Below are 27,482 nucleotides of genomic sequence, written 5' to 3' on the forward strand. Positions count from 1 at the left end.
CAGGCCCTCACTTGTTGGGTGCCCAGCCTTGAACACTGAACAAAGTCCTTGACCAGATAACATCTTAGTTGCAAAAGCAAATAAGGGTGGGACTGAAAAAGAGAAAGCCAAATCTTAATATGTTTGTTGCAGGAAACAAGTAGCAGCAGCATACAGTACATGAAAGGCTTATTGGAGCCCTGCCCAAACTGGACATTCAAGTATTTTATGAAATTGTTTGTATGTAAAGAATCATTTCTATTTTTTCCCCTTATTCAATAGATACTTGTAAAGTCAGATGGACTAGGAGGAAAGCTCATAACCTTTATATATTACTTTTTACACAATAAAAAGCAATGCAGTTGAGCTTTTTTTCTTCCTCCTCTTCCCCTCCCCTTTCATTTTTTAAAATCTGTATTTGAAGATGCTAGTCTTTGGTTCAAGATACAAAGCTGGTTGCTTCATACTAAGGGACGATTGCCTTCATTTTCATATCTTACTATATGCAAGCAATATCATTATGATATGTGTAGGAGAGACCTGTCAAATATACTTATTTAATATCTGCAATATGCCATTCCTTTTAACTCCATCCATCACACTTTTCCCCAGTACAAGTTTATCCTAGACATGATCTGGTAACTTTGTTTACTAATACATAATATAATGTAATATAGACAACCTTTCTGGTGTTTATGCACAGTTTGGCATATAATGCACATTGGAAAATGAGGGGATTTCCAGGTACCAAGAAAGACATGAGTTAGTATAGTCTCTGTACCAGGTCACAGTTTCTGTTTTCTGACATCTGCCCATGTTTTGCAGGTTATTTTTTTACAATTTAGTTTATTCAGATTGTGTTTCTTTGAGTAGAGAGGTGTGTCATCTTTTAGAGCTCAGTTTCATTCTTCTCTAGGTTTTTTTTTAGAATTTACATCTTTGATGTTGATGGGAATAGACTCTCCTTGTCTCTAGCACACATGCCTGTCTCTGCATAAATGCTTAGGTACACCATTCATTCATTGATGTTCCATAGTGCCCCTTGGTATGATAAACAGGGATTATGCATGCATTTATCATAAGTGTTTCAACATCAGCCTTCACTTGGTCAGATCCCTAGGGTAGTTTACAAGAGGAATAACTGATTTGTAAAACAGAATTAAAGGGGGAAATTACAACGCAAGACACAAAAAATGCAGCGTAAAGCCTGCATCAAGATTAAAGTGTTTGCTGTACATGGGTGCATCTACACTGTTGAAATAATGCAATTTAAGTGCTGGAGGTCCATCCGATTCCTATGGAATCCTGGGATGTGTAGTTTTACAAAATCTTTAGACTTTGCTGCCAAAGCGTGCAAGTGCCTCACCAAACTGCAAATCTTAAGATTTGGGACACTGCTTTGATTTCCTTGCAGGGAAGACAAGGCACTTGTTGTTGTTGTTTTTGTGTGCCTTCTAATTGTTTCTGACTAAAGGCAACCCTATCATTTATTTATTTATTTTGCAAAATTCATCAGAGGGGGTTTGCCAGTGCCATCCTCTGAGGCTGAGAGCATGTGACTTCTCTGGCTCAGCAGGGATTCGAACCCTGGTCTCCAGAGTCATAGTCCAATACTGAAACCACTTCACTGCAATGTATGAAATTGAAAACTGAAATTTTGGAGAGTTTTCACCCTCTCTTTCAATATATGCAGGGCAGGAAAAATTCTACATGTGAAATCTACTCAGTTAAAGATACACAGAACATCCTGGCTAATGCAAACACAGCTCAGGCTGAACATAGTTTAGATTAAATTTCTCAGATCCAGATTAAACAAAGGGTTATGCTTGGCGCTTGTTTCCTTTGGCCAGACTTTCTATGATAGATGTGTATATATAAAGCGCTGTCACTAAAAGTGCACCGTGACCTGTCTTATATGAAGAACAACAATGCTAGCAACCTAGTATATTTAACTAGAGCTACGTATTTTTAATAAAAGAAGATTCAGGAGGAAGGGCCAAATTCATGCCAGCCATCCCAGTTACTGTATTAGACAGAATACTGGAAGATAGGACAAGTTATTCTTCTTAACTGAGCAGCAGAATAATAAAGTAGAGGGATTTAGCAACTGCAACAACATGCAACAAATGTTGCAGTGCAAAGTCTTCTTTGTATTGACACACCATTCCATTCTTCCTTCCAGTCTGCTGTCTGTTCATGCTGTCCTGCACACAACAATCAGCATTTGTGCACATTTTGTGCTGTCCTCTTTGGACATGTTTGAGAACCTACTTCTTTAAGATTTTTTCCCTACTAAATTTTTGCTGTTTTTCCTTGCAGTTCCTCAAAGTCACTCTTTCTCACGATGATTGTCATTTATGCTACACAGTAAAAAGCACTCATGGGCTGAACATCAGAAATAGAAATAGTGATACTGTGTGGTTTTCTTTAAATCTCCTTAAGTAAAAGGTCTGGGATGTATTTGAAATGAAATGAGCTGTCTGTGCTGAGGCTTACACTAGGACTTGTTCTGTGAGTGCCGAGGCCTTCGCAAGAAATTTGCCAATGTTACCTCAAGAACAGACCCCTGATCACCCCTTATATTTAATATCAAGTTAATATTAAAAGGGATGCTGGGATGAGGGACCTACGCATGACCTCACTGTGGAAGCCTGACCACTTTAAACTTGGAGAACCAGTTAGCGCTAGCAAGGGAGTGGGAAGGCACCCACCACAATGGGATTTCCTGAGGCACCAGCATAGACCCTTTTGTCTCTAGAGGGCTGTGGGATGCAGTGGCTTAGTGGTTTAGACGCCAGTTCTGACGATTGGAAGATTGAAAGGTTGGCACTTCAAGAGCTGAGTGCTGCATGATGGGTTGAGCTCCTGTCACTAATCCCAGCTTCTGCCAGCCTAGCAGTTCGAAAGCATGCAAATGCAAGTAGATAGATAGGTGCCACTTCTCAGTGGAAAGGTAACAGCATTTGGTGCAGTCATGCTAGCCACATGACCACCAGAGCAGTCCTCAGACAACGCTGGCTCTTTGGTTTAGCAACGGAGATGAACAATGTCCCTTAGATGTTCATGTCAAGGGACTACCTTTACCTTTTACTCTAGAGGGCTACAATGGGCCATGGCCAAGGAAGGTGATTGTGGTTACATAGGACAAGGACACTGTGGCAAGGGATGCAAATCCCTTTGTCTCAGGTATTCACACCAATCACCCAGCCATTTACTAATCCTGACTATTCTTTTCCTCCTGGAAACCCATATAACAAGAACTTAATCCTTTCATTCCTTGGTTTCTGCCCCAAGACAAGGTTTTGGGTATAAATATTGGTGCTAATATAGTTCGCTGGATCTAGTTTACAAGGAGGCATCCATGCTGCCAGTTTGCATCTAGATTCTTTCAGTAGCCAGCTGCACCCCATGTTTCCAGGTGCCTATTGAACCCATTTCTGTTCCTTCAATTGGAAGCAAGCCTAATCATTGGCAAGTATTGCCATTAAAGCCTCAACCTAGTCACCTCTCCCCCCTTTGTTTCCAAACTTGTGTGTGTGTGTGTGTGTACATGTTGATTATTTCCTTAATAAACGTTGCCTCTGGACTTTTGTGTGATTTGGAACCAGTAGACAGGGCGTTGTTATCCCAAGCTGCCTGTTGCCCCAGCCATACTATAACTTTCCTTTGAGCTATTATTAAAATTCCCCTAAAATATATCAATATGCGGGTGCCCTCCTGGGACTCCAGCAATTTGGGTAACGCCAAAGGGAGGTTGTGTTAACTTGTCAGTCTTGAGGAATGCCTCTCCTTTTGCTTCTGTGGGCACTCCTTATCTTCACTGACTTTCTCTGACTATGATAGGAGTTTCCTTTGTGGGAAAAGTGGGGGGAGGGGAGAGTAAAATAAAAAGCTCTTATCCATTTTGGTTCTTGTATCATTACTCTGTCCCCAAGACTGAGAGACATTAATCTTGCTGCTAGATAAGAAGTCTGAGATTTTAACTACTCAGACGCCACTGAAATGACAGAGTGCAAAGATGTCTGGCTATTGGTATAGAGAGGAAGCAACACATTGCCTGTTAAAACAACACTAGTGGGCAATTCTGTCTCCAGCCCTTTTTTATCAGCACCACCTGATCCATTTGTAAAGGAAGTCAGTGTAATCTGACAATAAGAAACCCTGTTCTAATCAGGACAAAGGAGCAGGGAAAGTGTTTCAAGTTCCCAAGTACAATAACATTTGGGGTCAACCAAAATGCACAAAATACACGATGCAAGCTTTCGAATCCCCAGTGGCTTCTTCATAAGGCAAAGGTGTTAAAAATCATGTAGGAGGAGAAAAATTATATATGATAATGTTAGTCACAGGCCTGCATTTTGCCAAGATGTGGTTGTTGCGTTGTCCTGTGTTGAGATGGTTTGGAGGGACATCTATGCAAGTGGGTCCCTTCTCCTTCCGGCCATGTGGCATTGGGAATAAAGCATACCAGAGTCAAGGAGTTAAATTATGGATTCCATTAGCAATACAAAAAGGGGTGTGTGTGTGTGTTGTGTGCCTTCAATCCATTTCCAACTTATGGCAACCCTGCAATAGGGTTTTCTTGGAAAGATTTATTCAGAGGAGGTTTGCCACTGCTTTCCCCTGAGGCTGAGGGAGTGTGACTTACCCAAGAATACAAGTGGGTTTCATGGCCAAAAGGGATTTGAACCCTGGCCTCCAAAGTCATAGTCAAACACTAAAAGAACACCTCTCTAGGAATCCCCAGGTCTCTGTGGTCAACCTCTGCCAGAGGTTGATCATAGAATCATCCTGGAGGACCTACAAATGTCCAGAGGAGTGTTTTTTCTAGGAATGTGTAGGTCCTCCATCAGAACTATGTTCAGATTCTGGCTGTGTTGCGCTGGAGGACCTAGAGATTCCTAGCAAGAATGTATTAACCAAACCAGCAAATAATCAAATCATCAAGAGTCAAAGCCACAAAATGCGGAGGGCTAACCGTACTTCTAGTGTAAAAGACGTTTGAAGAAATACCCAGCACAGAGCTGTTGATTTATTAAGACGGGGGGGGGGGGGGGGGAGGAAGGACATCCTCACATACTATATAGTTAAAACTTTAGAATTCATTGCCACATGCTGTGATGGCTGTCAACTTTGTTTTAAAAGACAAATTTGTGGGATTTAGGGCATCAGTGGCTGCTAATCTCATACCCTCCAACATTTTACAGATGAAAACCAAGACATGTCCATGCAGATGTTTGTTTTGGTGGGTTTTTGATGGTATACATGGGGGGCTCTGTCCTTAAAGGAGATGTTGTAATGTACCACATTTTGCGACTCCCCCCTATATGTACAGTATTATCGAGCGCATTTAGCTGGCCTGGATCTGATGTATGGTTTTAATTTGTAATTTTGAAATGTTTTTACTGAATTTTTTTTATGTATTGCAATTTTTACCCTGTATTTTGTATTTGTCATTGCAATTCTTATCTGTACACCGCTATGATCAACGCGGAATAGCGGTTTATAAATAAAACTTATTATTATTATTATTATTATTATTATTATTATTATTATTCAGTTTTAAAACTGATGCAGCAAGTCCAGTTTGCTTTGGCCTTAGATGATAGCATAAAAGCAAATGTTTTCATTCTAGGGAGATCAGAGGAAATGCACAATTGGTGGTTTATCTCACCAGACAGCATGATAAATGGGTCACAAATCCTGGAAAAAACAACCGCATTTGAAAGGTTCTGATTATCGGTGGGGAAGTGAGCCTTTATGGCTCACTAGGAACAAATAAAATCACTTTACGGCTGCTGCTTGTAGAGAAGCAATCTTTTGTGGGTTGATTCATTGCTGCTCAGAGGCTAGGAATCAGCTCTGGTAGCGCTCCATATCCTTATCTGCCACCTGCAGCAGTCTGTGCAAATCCATCTGTGGTTATATCCAATTGGCCCTCCACATTTGTGGCTTTGACTTTGGCAAATTTGATTATTTGTGGTTTTGATTAATATGTCCTCTGTAGGAATCTCTAGGTCCTCCAGCACAACTCTGCCAGGAATTGACCATAGAGTTGTGCTGGAGAACCTACAAGTTCCTAGAGAGAACACCTCTCTAGGCATTTCCTCCAGCATGATTCTGTGTAATGCAGTTTGACATCACTTTAAGTGGGGTACCTCCATCTTATGGAATCCTGGAATTGGTATTTTTAGAAGGTCTTTAGCCTTCTCTGACAAAGAGTGCTGGTGCCACACAAAATTACAAATCCTGGGATTCTGTTGATGGACCCATGGCAGTTAAAGTGGTGTCAAACTGCATTATTTCTACAGTGTAGATGCACCCTAGTTCTCCTCCTTCTCTGCCCTGTTTCCTGTAATCTTAATATTGTTTTGAAATGGAGCTCGGGTTTGCACAAATACTTGGGGAAGACCTTATGGGAAAAGAGCGGGAGATAAAAAGAATGTTATTTAGTAATATCTATCATAATGTACAGATAAGCCTGGCGCACATTGTATCTGCAGTGATAACCAGAGTCCTATTTGTTCTTACAGTCTCCATAGAGGACATCCAGGATGTGAGGCCAGGCCATAAGACGGAAGGGATGGAAAAATACGCCAAGGATGTACCCGAATATCGTTGCTTTTCGATCATTTTCAAAGACCAGAGGAAAAACCTGGACCTCATCGCTAACTCGGAAGAGATTGCCAATCACTGGGTCTCAGGCCTGGGAAAAATCATCACCAAGAGCAATTCCATGAGCCAAAGGCAGAAATTACAACAGTATCCTTTTGTTTCATTCCTAAAGAATAACCAAGCCAGGACATAATTTAGTGGTTTGAGTGTTGGACTTTGACTCTGGAGACTTGGGTTCAAATCCCAACTTGGGCATGCAAACCCACTGGGTGATCTTGAACAAGTCACACCCTCTGGGCAGCTGCCACACGGCACAATTATAGTACTATGATGCCACTAGAAAATTTGTTGTTGTTGTTGTGTTCCTGCAAGTCACTTCTGACTTATGGTGACCCTAAGGTGAACCTATCATGGGGGTTTCTTGGCAAGCTTCTTCAGAGGGGGTTTGCCATTGCCATCCTACAAGGCTGTGAGACACTCTTGCCCAAGGTCACCCAGCGGGTTTCATGGCCAAGTCGGGATAACTACCACTATAACTACCAAGGCTGAATCCAGTGAAATCTTGGAGTTTATAGTCTGATGACGGACTAGAGCTCTCTGGCAGAAAATTCAAAGTATCCCGCACTAAAGTGCAGTACAGTACTCCATAGGATACAGCTATGCCATTTAAAGAGGAATCATAACACTTTATGTAGTGTGAAAACATCTTAGGCCAAGACCTGGTAACAACAATAATGACAGCCAGTGTGGTGTAGTGGTTTAAATGTTGGACCAGGACTTTGGGAGACCAGGGTTTGAATTCCCATTCAGCCATGGAAACCCACTGGAATAGGTTTTAATAATAGATTTTATTTTTTATCCTGCTTCTCCCAAAAGCTCGACGTGGCAAAGTACATGTAAATACATAAATAAAATACATGAATTACATACACAGTTAAAACTAATAATCCCCTTATTCCCCTTCCTACAAATGGAAGACTTTGAGCAAGTTCTACTCTCTTAGCCTTTGAGGATGGCGATGGCAAACCGTCCCTGAATCAATCTTGCCAAGAAAACTTTATGATAGGATCACCATAAACTGGAGTCAATTGAACATACACACCAACAACTGCAATCTTTTCTTGTCTGTCAGCTTTTGTCCTGCTAAATTCCTATCATCTCTAATCTCTGTGAGCAGTGATATGTAGGGATGATGGGAACTGCAGTCCAACACATCTACTGAGCACTGGATTGAGAAGTCTGTTTTGAAGGAACAGGCTCCACAGTTTTATTCTGTCTGTTCGTCTCTCATTTGCTAAATTTGTTCCCTGGATAGACCTTGTCTTAACAGTCCCAAAGAGAAAATCTGCCATATCCATATAGTTAAGTATATACATTTTCTAGGTGCACTATATTTGTCTATAATTAAGCTCAAAGCCCAAAGAAGCTCTTTCTCCAAGTTTCCAAACTGGGTAATTTTTTAAAAAAACAAACATTTTACTGTTTCCTAAACCTTAAAGTTTAAAAGCCAGCATGAGGTTTGCCACTGTTTCAGTACATATTTGGACTTCTAAATTTAGCTTCTCTTTGGCCAGATGTGTGGGTTTGGGGTTACATCCAGTTCAAACATTTTGAAAGCCATATTTTTTTTTAAATGACCTAGATTGCTCTGCTAAGCATTCAGCAAAGTTTTTATTTGACTTTATAATTATCTGCATTATAATTATCTGGCGTGGCATGTTAATATTTTAATTCTGCTTGAGGAAAGATGGAGGGACCATCCAAAATTGATTCATGGTGGTAAATTCAAATGGCTTGACTTTTTGTCCTTGTGAGTTTACATGATGAATTTGTCTTGTGGATATTATAAAACCTCCAAAACATGTGTGTGTGGGGAGACCAAAATAAGCTGAGCTCCCTGATACTGACCTGGGTTAGAGCATTCACACATGCCTACAGGCTTATCTCAAAAGAACCTTCTAGACATTAGATGTTTAGACTGAATCCTTGGGAAGGGGGATCTCTTTTATGGTGTAAGACTCCTTAATAATCAATCAAAACAGCTGGATTCATGCCTGCTTGAGGAAGGCAGATAAGAACAAAGACAACAAAATGAGTTTTAAAGAGCTCAAGAACTTCCTGAAAGAAATCAACATCCTAGTTGATGACGGCTACGCTCGGCAGATTTTTGAGGTAAGGCAAATCTCTCATGTGGATGGGTCAAATTAAGTTATTTGTTAAAGTTTCCAAATGTACAAGGGTTTTTTTCACTCCTAAATGCCTTATATACTCATGTGTTTAGTCAACACTCCTTATCCACAGGCTTTTTATTCACAGATTCAAGCATCCACAATTTGAAGGTATTTTCTAAAAGTATAAATTCCCTAAATCAAACCTTGATTTTGCCATTTTGTATAAGGGTCACCATTTTACTATACCATTGTATTTAATGGGATTTCACCATCCATGGAGTTTGATATCCACAGAGGGTCTTGGAACCAAACCCCAGTGGATACCAAAGGCCCACTGCAGAAGTCTACAAAATTTTAGGCAAAATTTGGACCCCCAAAAAACTGGATAAACTGGGTCAGTGTAAGTACTGTAGTTAAACTCTTGTCCAAAAAGGAATCATTCTCTTCTCTAAGGCAAGTGGCAAAAGGTGAGAGCTTAGTCTGTCCCTGGAAGAACCCAAAAGGAACATGGACCCCCTCTACTCTCACTGCCATGGTCTCACTTCTAGCATTTTTGAATACCTGGATGTGAAAATATTGCCAGCGGCAGCGCTTTGATGCTTCCAAGGAGTGCTGGGAGAATCGAGAAAGTTGGTGCGTCTTTTAGGTTCTCCCAGTATGGACTAACCTCTCCCCTTTCACCACTCTACTCAGAGGGGTTATTCAGAGGGTGAAAATAATCTGAGTTGAATCTGGGGTTGAATCTTTGTTTTTCAGATGCATTTTGAATGCATCCAATTAGGTTTTGCGGGGAGGCTGCTCCAAACCCCACTTGACCTGGGATAATTGATATTGTTCCCCTCCCCCCCAGTTTTTTTTAAAAAAATTCACATTGTCAGCAGTGTGAATAACTGATGCAAACAGACCCAGGATAAACCGGGATAAAACAGTGCATGCCTTGAACACGTTTCAAATACTTTTGTCATTGTTGACTCCATCTTTATTAGAGAGCTTCCATATGTAAGTTCCTGCATTTACAGAGATGCACATAGATGCAGTTCCATAGTGTGAATAACAAACTCAGAATGCGTGAGTGAGATTATTTGCATTGTCACACTAAAAAAAAGATGTCTGAATGATCCCAGAGAAGAGGAAGGTTCCTTTTATTTGATAAGAGTCAGTGTAGTATAGTGGTTTGAGCGTTGTACTATGACTTTGGAGACCAGGGTTCAAATCCCTGCCCAGCCATGAAAACTCAGTGGGTGACTTTGGGCAGGTCACAGTCTCTCAGCCTCAGAGTATGGCAATGGCAATCCCTTTCTGAAGAAACTTGCCAAGAAACCGCTATGATAGGTTCATCTTAGGGTCCCTATACGTTGGAAACGACTTACAGGCAAACAGTGCACACACAATACTGCATCTTAACTTGTGCCTTTACTTCTTTTTTGACATGTGTGCATTTCCTTAGCTCCACTGGTGCTCCATCGCCTCTCCCACACATCGCACAACCACCATTAACTTTGGTTCCCTCCTCATCCATCAAGTTTTTAGGGCAAGCACAAACAGTTATGCCTGCTGGAATGTTGTGAATTCTTTGCCATTGTTTTCCTTTGCTTTGTCCTTTACATCTTTTGTCACATGCCCTTAAGATTTACCCTCAACTTATCCATGGATCATATCAAAATACATAATTTTGACCCCCAAACCTGCCCTCCATTTATACATGAGTTCGACTTATACATGAGTATATAAGGTAAGCATATTGGGACACAAGCTGTAATTGGCTTACTAGGCATAGGGATGGTAGGGGAAAACAGCCAGATGCATTGGTCCAGTGTCACCTATGAAACAGTTGAAACTTGCAGCCCTATAACAAAGGATGGAAGTTAGAGAAACTAGGCCTGCCTCTATAATGCAGAAATAATGCAGCTGGACAACGCTTTAGCTCCCATGGGTCAATGCTATGGAATTCTGGGTTTTGTAGTATTGTGAGATATTTAGCCTTCTCTCTCAGAGAGCTCTGGTGCCCCACCAAACTACAAATCCCAGAATTTCATGGCAATAAACCATGGCAGTTAAAGCGGTGTCAGACTGCATTATTCTTGAAGTGCAAATGCAGCCTTGGGCTGATTGGAAATACTGTACCAGCCTTCCAGTTCACCTCCCAATTCTTGGAGGGCAAGTTGAAGTGGAGCTGGTTCACGATGTGAACTTTTAGGTCCTCAGACTATTTCACAATGGTCACCAGAGAGAAGTACATTCTGGGGAGGGAGGTAACATGGTAGGCACATCTCTGACTCAGTCACTGTAGTCCTGCAATGGGGTTTTGATTCATTTTTATCTAGGGGTACCACTGCTGCTGTGATGAGACTTCTCCTTAAACTGTTAAGAAATAGTCCAGGTCAGGAGTCTCAAACACCTCCCAATTTGTAAACTCTGCATCTGACCAAATGCCCAATCCGCTAAATTCTTCACTCAAGTTTAGTTCATCCATAAACAGCCAAAGAAAAAATGATACACCTCCTTGGCACCAATTGAATTTTCATTGTTAGGCAGCAAAAATTACTGTTTGCAATGTGATGAATCTGTTTTGCATTATCTAGCCCTGGCTCAGGTTGCGACCAATAAAGAAAGAAGGGATTTACCTCTTCTCTCTGCATTCACAGCAGTGTGACATATCCCAGACAGACACCTTGGAAGATTATGAGATAGAAATCTTCTATAAGTTACTGACAGAGCGAAAAGAGATAGACCGGATCTTCTCTGAACAGTCAGAGGACAAAGAGACCATGTCATTGGATAATCTGGTGAGGTTCCTCCGAAAAGTACAGCACGAAGAAGAGGCTGGACCTGAACTGGCGCTCTCTCTGATTGAGAAATATGAACCCAATGAAACTGGTAAGTTTACAACCATTGCACTGTTTTGTTGATTGACAATATTTGCATCTTTGTGTATGATGTTGCTCAGCCATGTAGACTTGAGAAGCCCATCAGGGTAAGGCATACTAGAGATAGCTTTCTCATATTTTGGTCCCCTTCATTTGATCATTGGGAATGTCCCTCCTATGACTACAAGAGATTCCATTGGGTTGTAAGGGCTATCAATCATCACTAGGGATGGAAATATACACTTATTTCCTTCCTGCATATGAGAACAAATACTTTCAGCTATTTTCTTCCTGCTCCACAAAAACACAGAGATTTCTACACAGTTTCCAAGCACTGTTTATACTAATGTCACTGGGGAATATTCATTTTTGTAAAAATGTACATGATTTTCCTGTGCAGAAGATGTATTCTGGGGCACACAACAAACAATTTGTATAATACACAATGATTCTTCCCCATAGAGGAAGCACCTAGGAACTATGGGTGAATCTATATTCTAGAAACCATGTAGTTTGACACCACTTTAACTACCATAGCTCCATCCAACAAAATCCTGGGATTTCTAGTTTTGTGAGGCACCCCACAGTTTGGCATAATTTGATGATTAGGATGATGATGATGATGATGATGATGATGATGATATAGTAATTATGGCGCTTCTCCCTTTTTTTCTGCAGTCAGAAGACAAAGAGCCATGACCAAAGATGGCTTCCAGATGTATTTGCTGTCAGCTGATGGGAACCTATTCAATCAAACACATAGTCATGTGTACCAGGACATGACACAGCCTCTCAGTCATTATTATATTTCATCTTCGCACAACACCTACCTCATGGAGGACCAACTGAAAGGGCCCAGCAGCACAGAGGCTTACATTAGGTACCGTGTAAGAGGGTGGCTCTAACAGTAAGGTTGCCAACAGGTGTGGAAAACACACTGAGAGTGAATGTGGTGTAGTGATTTCAGTGTTGGACTAAGGCTCTGGGAGACCAGGGTTTGAACCCTCACTCAGTCAGGGAAACCCACTGGGGGGACCTGGGCAAGTTGAACACTCTTAGCCTAAGAGAAAAGCAATGGCAAACCCTTTGTGAACAAATCTTGTCAAGAAAAACCCATGATAGGTTCACCTTAGAATCACTATGTCAGAAATGACTTGAAGGTTCACAATAAAAACAACAACAGCAACAACTCTGATGCCACCATAAAGCTAACTCTGATAAGGTAGGAAGGTCCATGGGGACATCAGTTTATCATTTTTGATTGGCTGAGCTCACCTTACCAGAAAGGTAATTTCAAATAACAAAAACTATGGGATGAGAATCATGGCAAGCACTTTTCTATACCACTTATCAGTGCACTCGAGCACTCCCTAAGCAATTTGCAATGTGTAAGCTAATTGCCCCCAACAAGCTGGGTACTCATTTTAGCGTCCTACGGAAGGGTGCCAGGCTGAGTTGACCCTGAGCCCTTGGCTGGTATTGAACTCACAGCCTTATAGTTGGTGAGTGAGTGAAGGGCTGCAGTACAGGCATTTAACCACTGTGCCATCTCTTAAAAGAAGACTGAATTAAACCTCTGATGATAAAAACACAGGTAAATGAACTATCATGTTAAATGCCATTAATTTTAACCTGTACAAAATTATTTTAAAATATACCAATAAAGACAGAAGTACAGCACACACATCCTGTAAGAAAGACTCCTTGCAACCAATTGATAATCAAATTCCCATTTAAATAAAAAGGTCTTTACCTGCTGGTTAAAGGAGAGCTGACAGGGAGCCAGCCTAACTCTCATGGGAGGGAAATGGGAGCAGCCACTAAGATGGCCTTCTCCTGTGTCCTCATCAGAAGGATCTGTGATGGTAGTAGGACTAAGAGGAAACCCACTCCCAAGAATCTTGTCCCTTGCAGCCTCCATTTTCTTAAAACCAGGAGTGGCTGTTGGCTTCCATGTTAGTGGAGTGATGAATCTGCTCCAGAATTTAAAGATGCTGAATCTGTTTTGAGGGTAGGGTTCAGTTCTTTAGAAAGTACCTTTTAAAAGTTCAAACTAAAATCCAGAGTGGATTTAACACCTCGCTGACATGGAGGCCATCAGGTGCCACTGCTTAAAATGTTTTCCTCTACTATGTGAAGAGCAAATGCCTTGAGTTACAAGTAGGACTATAGTTTGAAAAAGTTGCTTTTTAAGCCTACAATTCCCAGAATTGCATAAGGGATTTTTTTAAAAAATAGATTAACATTTCAGCAGTGGCTCTGCATCTTTCTTCATCCATTTCTGGGAACCTCACTTTGGAGAAGGGTAGCCTGTGTCCTGATAAGTCTTTGTTCCTTTCTTTTCAGAGCCCTGACCAAGGGCTGCCGATGTGTGGAACTGGATTGCTGGGATGGCCCCAATTCTGAGCCAGTCATTTACCACGGCTACACACTCACCTCCAAGATCCTGTTCTCCGATGCTATCAAAGCCATCAAGAACTATGCTTTTAAAGTAAGGACAACTCCCCATCACAAATGGAACTCAGCAATGCAACCTGCATTTTCAGACATTTAAAAGTTTAAAACAGGGAGAGAGCAACCAGCTCTTTTCTTCTGCTTGAACAGCCTTTTTGCTTTCTGTTCTGAGTAGGCATGTAAACAATACTCATATATTTTCTCAGCCTTGAATATCAAGATGCTGTGCTGAAAAAGTGGAGAACTTTGCAGTTCGGGACTCCTTTTGGGGAGGTGAACTTTATTTGTGCTAAAACACATTGTTTTTGCACAGAAGAAGGCGAAAACCTAACACTTTTGTACGATATATGCAGAACATATTGTATCCTGCAACATAAAAATGTTTTCTTTATAAAACTTCTGTTCATCTGCTCAAATCAGCATACTGAAGTTCAAATAAAGTACAGAGACTTTACCATTAAGTGAGAATAAGGTGGCAGCTGCTGAGAGCCAATAGTAAGGTCTTGGAGGAGAAAATTATCGGCCAGCAGACTCGCCCTTAAGATAGTTTGTTGGCTTCAGGTTTAGTGAGAAGCTATCTTATTATTAATACTGAAGAGAGAGCTGCTCAGACTTTGTAGATGGAATAGATGGAGGCACGAACTTGATCCTCAGACTGCAAAAATAGTGCAGAAATGTTAAGGGAACGGGAGAGAAGTTTGCAAACTGTCTTTTAAGAAACTTGCAAGTGTGAGTGCACACACACACATACACATATCTATCAAATGTATTTTCTTTCTATTTCCAGACACTCCACAAGAGAACATAAAAAGAACCAGCTATAGATTATAGTAGAATTCAAAGATATAGCTGTCTTAGTCTGTAGAGTCAGTATGTGGAGAGGTCTTGTAGCACCTTTGAGACTAATTGAAAGAAAGAAATTGGCAGCATGAGTTTTTGTAGACTTCAGTCTACTTTCTCATATGCACCAGATTATAGATTATAGCAATGAATAGATGTCTGGCTAGCATTATCTCCTCCACTTACGTTCCAGTTAAAATGCCTGGGTGAGTGAGGGAATGACTAGGAGTGCATCCACACTGTAGAAATAATGAAGTTTTATTTTAACTGTCATAGCACCATCCTACATAATCCTGGGATATGTCGTTTTGTGCGACACTGGCACTCCTTCGTAGAGTTTATTCCCCTGGGATTTGTAGTAAAACTTTTATTTGTAGTAAAACTACAAATCCCAGGATTCTGTAGAATGGAATTACAGAACTTAAAGTGGGGTCAAACTGCATTGTTTCTGCGGTGTAGACTTACCCTTTGCTATTGTGCCTTAGATTTAGCATTGTAGTGACTTGATGGACTTCCTTTGGGAATGTGAGGCTTTTCCACCACAGTGGTGCTAATTGCTGAGAAAAACCTGTTCTGGGCACCACTTAATCTTACTTTTCAAAATGAAGGTACCTGGGGTTTGCCTGAAGAGATCAGGGTTAGAGGAGTTCATTTGAAAGGAGTTTGTACATAACACATTCATGACTGTTCTATCTGTGGTCCTCCTGCAGACTTCTCCTTATCCTGTCATCATATCCTTGGAGAATCACTGTAGCCTTGAGCAGCAGAAGATGATGGCACACCACCTCCATACAATCTTGGAAGACATGCTCTTGGTGGCACCACTTGAAGGCAACACAAATGAGTTACCTTCACCAGAGGTGAGTTTTGCAACATTTTAGTGGATGTGGTCGGGGGATTCCATGTCAGTAGAGAGTCGGTGTGAGTCTACTCTCAGTTTGTGCAAAATTCTGTTTGAACAAATAACATACTTGTGTCTTTGAAAATAGAGCGGTGATGCTCAAAAATTTGTTCTTTGTGCAAAACCCATTTTTTGTGCAAATATATTGTGTGTATTGCAGCGCAGAATTATTTCTTGGAAATAACATTGGGACGCGTGAACTTTGAGATGTGTGCATATCGGGTGAAAACTATGCAAAATAATTGCTTCTGTATTATGCTTCCCTACCAGGTTTCCCAAGTTTTGGGAAACCCACTTTTCATCTGGAAAGTGAGCGGTGGTGAATTTTCTTTCCCTCTTACCTAGCCAGCAGAATGGTAGAAAGAGCACTTGCCCCTGCTTCTGTTATTTCTCCATTATACCACAGAGATCCATTATCTGCAACCATTCTTTGTCTTTATGTCTTTTAGCAATTAAAGGGGAAGATTCTTGTGAAAGGAAAGAAGCTAAGCCTGGAGACTGAAGAAGTTTCTGATGAGGATGAAGCAGCTGAAATGGAGGATGAAACTGTGAACAGTGAGGTGGAAAGGAAGAGAATGGTGAATCAGTGCTCCTTTCAGGTTCCCTTGGGACAGACTAAGTTCTCAACCTTTGCCACACTATTTAGAGAAAGGGATAATTCCTCTTTTTGATAAGAGTTCAGATACAGTGCAGTGGGCCCTTGCTCTCCACTGGGGTTTGGTTCCAGGATTCCCATGGATAACTAAATCTGTGGGTGCGCAAATCCCATTAAATACAATGGCACAGTAAAATAATGTTGCTTATATAAAATGGCAAAATGAAAATTTGCTTTTTGGAATTCATTTAAATATGTGTGTGTGTGTGTGTGTGTGCGCGCGTGTATGTGTGTGTGTGTGTGTGCAGAATCCATGGATACAGAGGGCCAACTATACTTAGATTCATCCATGGATAAGTCAACTTGGGTTTTGGGGTCAATTTTTTGACTAAATTTCTAGACTTATATACATGCATATATGCAGTATATTTCTGGGGTTGTTAAGATATGCAAGAGTGCATATCTGATAACGTGGCCACACTTGTTACGTAGTCCCATGGTGGGTGGGGTCCTGTTGAGAAACTTAGGCCTCTTATAGACGGGCCTAAAAGTGCACGCTCTGTGCGTACTAGGGTTAGGAAGCGGCGGCGCTTCCACACACCCCCAACCCTAGCACGTGCGGACCGCGCACAAAATGGCAGCGGCCATCCTACACGGCCGCCGCCATTACGACATCACAACCGTGTCGCCTCTAAATGGGGCAGCGCGGTTGTGACGTAGTGGGGCCGTGCGAGGGTGCATAGAGCACCCTTTCTGCGGCCCCGGAAGGAGCTCTGTTTCGGAGCTCCTTCCAGGTTTGCATCGCTGGGCGCAGCCTTTACATGGCTGTGCCCAGCGACGCAGAGGAGAAAGGGGCCAAGTGGCCCCTTTCTCCTCCTCCCCGCCGTCATTGGGTGTCCTCGGGGCTTGAAGCCCCAAGGACACCCCTTTCCAGGCTGCGGGGAAGCGGCCTTTTGCCCCTTCCTCGCCGCCTGGAAAGCGGCGGATCGGGGCCTCGGAGGCTGCTGTTGTGGCAGCTGAGGCCCCAATACACTGGGGAAAGGAGCCCCTACAGGCCGCCCCAAAGGGGCAGTCTGTAACACGCCTTAATAAGGAAAATGTGTATATTTTTAGTCCCCTGACAAGTAAAGAATTTGATAGGTGGTAACCTAAAGCTTTCAACTTCACTTATTCTCTCTTAGAGTGACAAGCTAAAGCTTGCCCAGGAGCTGTCTGACACAGTTGTCTACTGCAAAAGTGTCCACTTTGGAGGTTTCAGTGACACAAGTCCCCCAGCATACAATGAGATGTCATCCTTCACGGAGAGCAAAGCTCTTAAGCTGGTCCAGGAATCTGGTATGTAGCTAACAGGAATGTGTAAATCTCACTTGACATAAAAACGTTCTGGGTTAGAACAAAGTTTACCTAGCCCAGCATTCTCCTTTTGTCAGAGCCTTTAGGGATCCTAGTTGGCTTGCAACAATGTTCTTCCATTCTTGTTTCTACCTAACACTTCATACAGTGAGGTATACTGCCTCTGAATATTGAGGCTTCATTCAGCTACTTTGTTAAGTACTTGTTGGCAGATAAGTAAGCAAAAACAAACACTAGTAGCTATCACCATATTATGTGGCAACAAATGTCGCAAGTTAATAATGGTCTAAATCGAACTGCCAGTTGCATCTAAAGGGTAAGAGGATTGTATAAATCCCACTGAAGCAATGAAATTTACACAAATATTGACTTACCATTTGGTGATTGATCCAGTAGATCTTCTCTGTTTGGGACTAACAATTAGATTTAATCCTTATATAAGGAACTGTTTCCTTTTGTTTATGTTCCTGAACTTTTTCAAAAACAATTCTTATTAAACTTTTTAAGTGCAAGTACAAAAATAAGAAAAAGGAGAAAATAAAATAAATAAAAGAGGAAGAGGAAGGAAAAGGAGAGGAGGAAAATGCACAAGGGATAGCCATTGCTAAACATACATCATGGTACAAGCTGACTGTATATCCAAAACCAAACAAAAATAATCCACCTGAAGTTGGCATTTGTAAGATACTCACATTCTATTTGGCATAACCTTTCTGAGATTGCAGACCACTTCATCCAGTGTCGTTACACTCTTCGTTGGTTTTGTTGTGGTTTTTTTTGTTAAGATTGGCTTTATTTTTGTTAAGATTGGCTTTATTTTGTTAATGCATAGTTAGAGCATTAAGATGCGCTGAATGATGTATGATGACTATTTGTCTTTCCAGTCTTGGAATATAAGTCCTTTTTTGCAAGATCAAGCACATTACTACTTAATTAAATTCTGTATTCCAAGAATATAATTTTAAAATTATAATTGCTTGTGGGGGAAGAAGGTTCCAGGAGTGAGGGGCAGCAAGTGAAAAGGGGCGAATCCGGGATGGGGCAGAGGAAATCCTGGGCTGGGACAGCAGACCTTGACTACCAGAATGGAGGGCCCGAGTGGGAAGGTGAGGGGAAATAAGGTCTGATAAGTAAGGAGGGGCCAGTCCATGGAGGGCTTTAAACGTCGACAGCAGGAGCTTGTACTGAATACGGAAAGGGAGAGGGAGCCGGTGAAGGGATGCCAACACAGGAGAGATGTGGTCAGAGCAGTGGGCGGATGTGATAATGCGTGCAGCTGAATGCTGGACAGAGATTAAAGGATGGAGGTGAGAAAGAGGAAGCCCAGCCAGGAGGACATTACAGTAATCAAGCCGTGAGATCACTAGGGCATGGACCAGGATCTTGGCAGTAGAGGCGGAAAGATAAGGTCAGATTTTAGCAATATTGTACAAAAAGAATCTACAAGCCTTGGCTGTGGTCTGGATCTGAGGGATACATGACAGAGAAGAATCAAAGATGAAACCTAGACTGCGGGCTTGCTGGACTGGTTGAATAGAAATGTTGTCCACAGAGACAGAAAAGGAGAGTTGAAGGGTGGGCTTAGGAGGAAAGACAAGAAGCTCCGTCTTGGACATGTTGAGCTTCAAGTGCCGATGGCGCATCCACTGCGAGACAGCTGTGAGGCAAGACGAAACTTGCTGTTCAAGCCTTGGAGAAAGGTCAGGGGCGGAAAGATACAACTGGGTGTCATCGGCATACAGATGGTAGGAAAAACCAAAAGAGCTGATGAGTTTTCCTAAGGACAGTGTGTAGAGAGAAAACAGAAGGGGACCCAGAACAGAGCCCTGGGGAACTCCAACAGATAAGGGAACAGGAGAAGAAGTCTGACCCCCTGCAACTACTGCAAAAGATCTGCCAGACAAGTAAGATCTAAACCAGTCGAGAACAGAGTCTGAGAACCCAAGGTCAGAGAGTATGTCAATTAGGAGAAAGTGATCAACGGTGTCAAAGGCAGCAGACAAATCAAGAAGGATGAGAACAGAGTAAAGGCCATTAGCCTTGGCCTGTAAAAGGTCATTTGAGATCTTAGTGATAGAATGCCTTGGGAGGAAACCAGACTGAAAAGGATTGAGGATGGAGTTGGCTTCAAGAAACTCAAGACAGCGAGAATAAACAACCTGTTCCAAAACTTTAGAAAGAAAGGGAAGAAGAGAAATCGGACGATAGCTAGACAAAGAAGAGGGATCAAGAGAAGGTTTTTCAGAATTGGGGAAATGAGAGCATTGGGGAAATTTATCTCTGTGTTGACTATATCCAAGAATTGATTCAATTGTCTATACTAGTTAGGAGGACTAACCAGTAGGATGTCAAGGCCAAAGTCAGATATCATGGTGATGTAGTCAAGGCCTTTGGTCTGTGTTTCAAGTCAAGTCTCAAGTCTTTACCTGCAAGTCTCAAGTTGAGTTACTAGTCTTTACAAGCTACTATCAAGTCAGTCAAGTCGAGTCTTAAGTTTGGGAGCCAACTTTTAACAGAAAAAAAGTTGATGGGAGGCATTTCTCAAAGGGAACAGCAAATGTGTTAGGCAATGGGTTTGAGGTGGGAGTTGAGGCCTGCTTGGTAGCCTGTCCTCATTGCATATCGGAGGATCCTTCTATAGCTTTTCAAAAGCTATAGAAGGATCCTTCCACCTCAAGCCCATTGCCTAACACATTTGCTGTTCCCTTTCAAGAAATGCACCCTGCAGTTTGGGGACAGGTCCTCCCTGATGCTCAAAGGTAATGGTACCAGTCAGCCACTAAAAATATACAAGTGTCAAGCCAAGTCAAGTTAGTGTGTCATTTTTACCAAGTAAAGTCCAAGTCAAGTCATTGAAGCAACTTGAGTCCAACTTAAGTCTAAGTCAATTGACTCAAGTCTACATCACTGGATGTGACTGAGTGTGCTCAGGTGGTGTGAAACTCCAATACTGTGTATGAGGGAAAAAGACTGCCCTCTTTCTTTGTGCTTATTCCAGGAACCAGCTTCATCCGTCACAACGTCAGGCATCTAAGCAGGATCTACCCAGCAGGATGGAGGACAGATTCTTCTAACTATAACCCTGTTGACATGTGGAGTGTGGGCTGCCAGATAGGTAAATACAGTGGAGTGAGCTGTGAACCAACCAGGTTGTTTAAATTATTGGGGGTGGGTTGAGATATAGTTCTGCTGAAAGTAGATAATAAAAATTATTATCTTAAGCTGGTCATGACTAAATTGAATCTCATTGATTTCAATGGGTCTCCCTCGAGTATGGCTTAATCTGAATCTAGCCCCATGAGGTTTGTTCATGAATTTCTTGAGAATTACTGTAGGTGGGATGGAAGCTGCAGGAGTGATTAGAAGAACAAAGCCCTTTTTGCAAACTTCTCATTAAAATTCTGCACCGAGAGCCAAAGGATTCATGTCTTTAATAGCATTATTTTGTGCTTGAATCCAATGTTGTGTCCCACCACCAAAACCGATTGCTCCTTTTTGCCTCTATCGTGGTTCTGTTCCAAATCAGGTCTTTTATATTGCATCGAGACTGAGAGAGAAAGAGGAAGGGAGTGGGAGAGGGAAAGAGATTTGTTTAGCATTCCAGCTGAGAGCAAGATCTCAGACAGACTTTACTCTGAAAGAGGACTACTGGTTTGCAGCTTCTATTTGATTGTCATGGTAAAACTGATACAAGGGCAGGTGGAGGCTTCCATGTCAGTGAAAGTAAATGTTGTTGTTGTTGTGTACCTTCAAGCTGTTTTGGATTTACAGTGGGCTGAAAGCGAATCTATCATGGGGTTTTCTTGGCAAGATTTGTACAGAGAGGCTTGCTTTTGCATCCCTCTGAGGGTGAGAGAGTGTAACATACCCAGGTCACCCAGTATGTTTCCACACCAAGCGTGGATTTGAACCCTGGTTTCCAGAGTTATAGTCCAATACTCTCCAAATTTTACTCCTGTAAACTTTGGTGGTGTCCAAGGTGCTGAACCTATTCTGTGAATTGAGATCAGTGCCTTGAGCAGCTCCTTTAAAATCTGGACTATAACCCAGAATGGATCCATTGCCCATTTCTCATGGAAACTGCTTACTGGAATGAAAACTATGAATAAAACTATGAATAATACTGGAATGAAAACTATGAATAATATTCCCAGAGCAGGAACTTGGTTTATAAACCAGTCCTTACCGAGTGTCGTTAAAACTGGTTAATTTTACGTTTATTTCATTGGCTTAAAACAAGTCATGTAATAGGGAAAATTAGATGAGTGATCGGGGGAAGAAATGGTTATTGCTGATTATTTTACAATCAGTATTGTGTGTAAGTTTAGGATGTTTTATGATGGGATATTTGGTATTGTTGTAAGTGTTGATGTTTTAATTGAAAACAATAAACATGATTATCAAAAATCAAAGCAAGACCCACACCATTTAATTGTATTTTCTCTCCCACATTAGTTGCCTTGAATTTTCAGTCCAAAGGACTAGAAATGGATGTCCACCAGGGCCGATTCCAGGACAATGGATTATGTGGGTATGTTCTAAAGCCAGAATTTCTTCGGGATGAGCAATCTGAATTCAACCCCAAATTCATCACAGAAGGGTCATGGCAGACCCAGAAGAAACTCCAAGTTAAGGTAAGTGTTGAAACAGAAAGCTGCCAAGAGGGGAACCTTGCTCAAAGCGGATTATGGGAAATGACCATTGTATTTCCAGAACCTTGTTGTTGAGTTTAGTACACAGTTTAGAAAAGTCACTTTGGGGGAGATATAGCACTCAGAATCTCCCAGCCAGTATGGTCAGTGGGATTCTGGGTATTGTAGTTCCAAAACTGACTTTCCTAAGTTCTAATTCAGTGTACATGTACATAAGCATACTTGATCAGATAAATGACTGCAAATCAGAGCTTAATTTTATGCAACAGTTTCCTCAGTTGCAAACCAGAGCTCAGTTTATAGAATAGTTCCTCAGGGGTTAAAATATCTTTTCTTACTGGGACTATATGCGTGGGCCAAAATGCCCACCCACCGCCAGCCTGGCCTTATCCTGTTCAGATAGCACAGGCCAACAGTCTCAGGCAGGGAATAGGTAGACAGGATGTCATTTTGGTGGATCCAACTCAATTCCGGCCCAACTGAACCTTAGCCCCATTTTAATAAACTGACCATTTCTTAAAAGAGTTTCCCAGAAACCCCACTGTGATGGCTGGTAGTTCAGATGATCATGCACCTCTTACCTACCACTGCTGCCGCCATTCTCCTTACAGCCTCCTGTTGTGGCCTGTGATGTTAGACGGCGGCACCTGGCTATGTGGGTGATGCCAGGAGCCCCATTTTTGGCTTCATCCACATGGCCAGGCTCCCCATTTCTGCTCTTGTGGACTAGGACAAGAACTTGCAAGAAGAATGCAGCAGCAGTGATGGGCAAGTCAGTGGCGGTGGCTTCATAGCATGGCAGTGGGCTGGCATCTGAAAACTCCCAGTCGCCCTGCCGGACCAGTTAAGTGCTGAAGGCAGGAACAGGTTGGATCTGTGGGTTAAATATGATGGTGTTGGCCCATTCTATTCTGCCCATGCTTTTGGGCCCATTATCTCTAATCATTTATCAGAGATAACAGCAGAAGAAGCTTGCAGTTGGATGGGCAACCTGCCACAGGCCAAATACAGCCTAAGGGCTGATGTCTTGCTCTCCCTGATCTAAATTGTGAAATATCCATGGTCACAGATTGAGGAACAAAACTGTTGGTGTTCCATTAATGAAAAAAAAATATAGACCAATAACATTTGCTATGGAACCCCAATGTTCCTGTGTGAATCCTCTGAAGTCATGATGGTAATCCAAGCCTTTATGGTTGTTTCCCTTGGTTTCTTTCTTTCCTTACAGATCATCTCAGGCCAGCAGCTGCCCAAGGTTAACAAAAGCAAAAACTCCATTGTGGACCCGAGGGTGATTGTGGAGATTCACGGTCTCCAGATGGACAACGACAAGAAGCAAACCAAAGTCATCGATAATAACGGTAAGAGGAGAGACCTTCTGTTGATCAGGGCAAATATTAGAGAAAGGGTGAGGAAAATGCAACCTGTGGGCCAAATGTGACCCATTAAACCATGCATTGCTGGAAAATATTTTAAAGGTATATAAATTCCAAAAAGAAAACCATGATTTTTGTCATTTTATATAAGGGACACCATTTTACTATACCACTGTATTTAATGGGACTTGAGCCTCCACAGATTTTGGTATCCCACAGGTGATCCTGGAACCAAATCCCACAGACTAACAAGGACCCAGTGTATCATGAATCCCATTTTGGTCAGATATAAAGCCAATAAATAAACAAACAAAAAAACAATAATACTGATTTCATCATTAGAAAAAGGTCTTGAGAGAACCAAGTGCAGAGCTGACAAGACTTACTGGTGGGTCTGGATTCATCTTTTGGGAATTACTGCTCTAGGGCATACCCTCCTTGGTCTCCCATAAGAAAGATGGGGTCTTTTTTTTTGGCACCTGGGACCTAAGGTTTCTGTGGTGATGAGAATGGACCAAGAATTTGAACCTCATTTGCTGCCCTGAATGATTTAAAAAAAATTAAAAATCTCTGGTTTCCTAAAATGGTGGAGCCCTTTCTTCTATCCTTTCATGGTAATGAAAAACATGAATAGCTGCTGTGTTTGCTTTAGTCCCAGAGAACGAAGAAATCTGAAGCAGATGCCTTTAGCCAGATATCTCACAAAAAGGTCTTTCATTGCTTGTTGAAGGGGAAAAGAACTCTTGTATCCAAAGCTACCAATAGCTGACAAAACTCTTGGCATATATTTGGCTCACTTAAGAAAGGGGCCTTTAGCTTAGAGTTCATGTCAAAACTAAATTCAAATTTGCAGGCATGCACACAGTACGGTCTTCTCATAAGATGATTAGGAAAAAGCATTTAATAATAATGATATTACAGTTGGCTCTCCAAATCTACAGATCCTGCATCCGTGGATTCCACCATCCATGGCTTGAAGATATTCCTCCCCCCCTCCCCCAAAAATCCAAAAAGCAGATCTTGATTTTGCCATTTTATGCAAGAGACACCATTTTCCTACTCCATTGTATTTAATGAGAGTTGAGCATCCATGGATTATGATATCATGAGGGAAACTAAACCCTAGTGGATGAGGATGAGGATGAGGATTATTTCTTCCCTGCTTCTCCTCATGGATCAAGGTGGGGAACAGCAACAGATTAAAATACAACACATATAATTTAAAAACACATCAGCCAAAACACACAAACCAGTTAAAGTACATCTGTTTAAAAGAACATATAAGACTAATACACATTAAAACAATCAATCCATAGTTTAAAATTCATAATTTAAAATTTATAATTTAAAAATCTGCTGGAAGAGACTGATCTTTAATGCTGTTTTAAATTCAGACAGCAGAATTTAAATCAGCAGAACCTACATGGGGTTCCCTTGACACATTAAGGCCACAACCCTGAGTGGCCCAAGGTAGCATAGTTCCACATGTGGAACTATACTACAACTGTCCATTCATTAATCCCTGGACATACCATTGCTTCAATCCTCACCCAGCTGTTCTGCAGCTGGAAAGAGTGGCAAAGGATTGGAGAATCATCTGGCTGTGTCCCCAGAGCCAGATGCGAAATGATAACATCATCTGCTGATCTCTACTGTGGATATAATCATTTTGGATCTGGTTACAGGAACACAGAGAATCAGTGTGGCATAGTAGTTTGAGTGTTGAACTCTGGAGGTCAGGGTTCAGTCTCTTACCCAGCCATAAAACCCACTGAGTGGCCTTGGGCAAGTCACACTCTCTCAATGGCAAACCTCCTCTGAACAAATCTTGACAAGAAAACCCCATGATAGGATCACCTTGGGGTCGCCATAAGTCAGAAATGACTTGAAGGCACACAACAACAACAACAACCAAGAACATAACCAGATGCTTCTCTGTGTTTACTGACATGAAAGTACCCACCTGCAACTGTTACTCATGTCAGTAAAGCCGTAAATTTGCTCCAAGTTTTAGTCTAAACTTTAAAGAAGGTATGCAAAGCACTAAACCTATTTTGCTGTAGGGCTCAGCAATTTGAATAGGTCTTTGGCTGAATCTACATTGCAGAAATAATGCAGTTTGACATTATTTTAATTGTGATGGCTTCATGCTATGGAATCTTGGGATTTGTAGTTTGGTATGGCACCAGAGCTCTCTGACAGAGAAGGCTAGATATCTCCCAAAAGTACAACCCCCAGATTTCCATAGCATTGGCGGTTAAAGAGGTGTCAAACTGCATTATTTCTGCAGTGCGAATTCAGCCTTTGACTAATTGTATGTTTGTTGTGTTGTTTTTCTTCACGCTCAGTTTTTACTCTCCCTTTCCCCTAGGTTTTAAACCAACGTGGAATGAAACATTTGAGTTCAAAATACATGTTCCTAAGCTGGCTCTGGTCCGCTTCATGGTGGAAGATTTTGACGCCTCCACAAAAAATGATTTTATTGGACAGTTCACGGCTCCCTTCACGAGTCTGAAGCGAGGTGAGTCTCTTTGCTTTTTAACCAGAAAGCAACTCTTTATCTGAAAAAGGCAGCAGGGAGATTGTGCGATGTCAGCTCACACAACACAACTTTGTGAAAATCAGCATTCATTTATTGCAATCCTGTTTAATGCATTTTTTTGCTATTATTATTATTTATTATTATTAACCTTTATTTATAAAGCGCTGTAAATTTACACAGCGCTGTACATACAATCTTTTTAATTAGACGGTTCCCTGTCCTCAGGCTTACAGTCTAAAAAGACACGACACAAAAGGAGAAGGAAGTAGTGGTAGGGAAGGGGATGATGACTCTTGCTCGCAGGGGAAGAAGGTTCCAGGAGTGAGGGGCAGTGAGTGAAAAGGGGCGAATGCGAGATGGGGCAGAGGAAATCCTGGGCTGGGACAGCAGACCTTGACTACCAGAACGGAGGGCCCGAGTGGGAAGGTGAGGGGAAATAAGGTCTGATAAGTAAGGAGGGGCCAGTCCATGGAGGGCTTTAAATGTCGACAGCAGGAGCTTGTACTGAATACGGAAAGGGAGAGGGAGCCAGTGAAGGGATACCAACACAGGAGAGATGTGGTCAGAGCGGTGGGTGGAAGTGATAATGCGTGCAGCTGAATGCTGGACAGAGATTAAAGGACGGAGGTGAGAAAGAGGAAGCCCAGCCAGGAGGACGTTACAGTAATCAAGTCGTGAGACCACTAGGGCATGGACCAGGATCTTGGCAGTAGAGGCAGAGAGATATGGTCGGATTTTGGCAATATTTTACAAAAAGAATCTACAAGCCTTGGCTGTGGTCTGGATCTGAGGGATACACGACAGAGAAGAGTCAAAGATAAAACCAAGACTGCGGGCTTGCTGGACTGGTTGAATAGAAATGTTGTTCACAGAGACAGAAAAGGAGTGTTGAAGGGTGGACTTAGGAGGAAAGACAAGAAGCTCCGTCTTGGACATGTTGAGCTTCAAACGCCGATGGCACATCCACTGCGAGACAGCTGTGAGACAAGACGAAACTTGCTGTTCAAGGCTTGGAGAAAGGTCAGGGGCGGAAAGATACAACTGGGTGTCATCAGCATACAGATGGTAGGAAAAACCAAAAGAGCTGATGAGTTTTCCTAAGGACAGTGTGTAGAGAGAAAACAGAAGGGGACCCAG

At 41.9% G+C, this 27,482-nt stretch overlaps 1 protein-coding gene across 2 annotated transcripts in view; it reads left to right on the forward strand.

Moving 5' to 3' along the window:
• The window catches only part of PLCD1 (phospholipase C delta 1), a 60,379-nt gene that overhangs the window by 27,597 nt on the left and 5,300 nt on the right, over positions 1 to 27,482 (forward strand). For both annotated transcript variants that reach the window (XM_089533691.1, XM_089533690.1), the window contains exons 3-14: positions 6,513 to 6,741; positions 8,637 to 8,766; positions 11,411 to 11,642; positions 12,311 to 12,512; positions 13,979 to 14,123; positions 15,637 to 15,786; positions 16,277 to 16,405; positions 17,604 to 17,757; positions 20,774 to 20,890; positions 22,231 to 22,409; positions 23,656 to 23,788; positions 26,175 to 26,324. In XM_089533691.1, coding sequence (XP_089389817.1) covers positions 6,513 to 6,741; positions 8,637 to 8,766; positions 11,411 to 11,642; positions 12,311 to 12,512; positions 13,979 to 14,123; positions 15,637 to 15,786; positions 16,277 to 16,405; positions 17,604 to 17,757; positions 20,774 to 20,890; positions 22,231 to 22,409; positions 23,656 to 23,788; positions 26,175 to 26,324 — 1,950 coding nt within the window. The remainder of the gene's footprint in view (positions 1 to 6,512; positions 6,742 to 8,636; positions 8,767 to 11,410; positions 11,643 to 12,310; positions 12,513 to 13,978; positions 14,124 to 15,636; positions 15,787 to 16,276; positions 16,406 to 17,603; positions 17,758 to 20,773; positions 20,891 to 22,230; positions 22,410 to 23,655; positions 23,789 to 26,174; positions 26,325 to 27,482) is intronic.

Source organism: Sceloporus occidentalis, unplaced genomic scaffold, assembly GCF_023333645.1.
Source record: "Sceloporus occidentalis isolate IW3139 unplaced genomic scaffold, rSceOcc1.0.p SCAF_7, whole genome shotgun sequence".
Classification (NCBI taxonomy): Eukaryota; Metazoa; Chordata; class Lepidosauria; order Squamata; family Phrynosomatidae; genus Sceloporus; species Sceloporus occidentalis.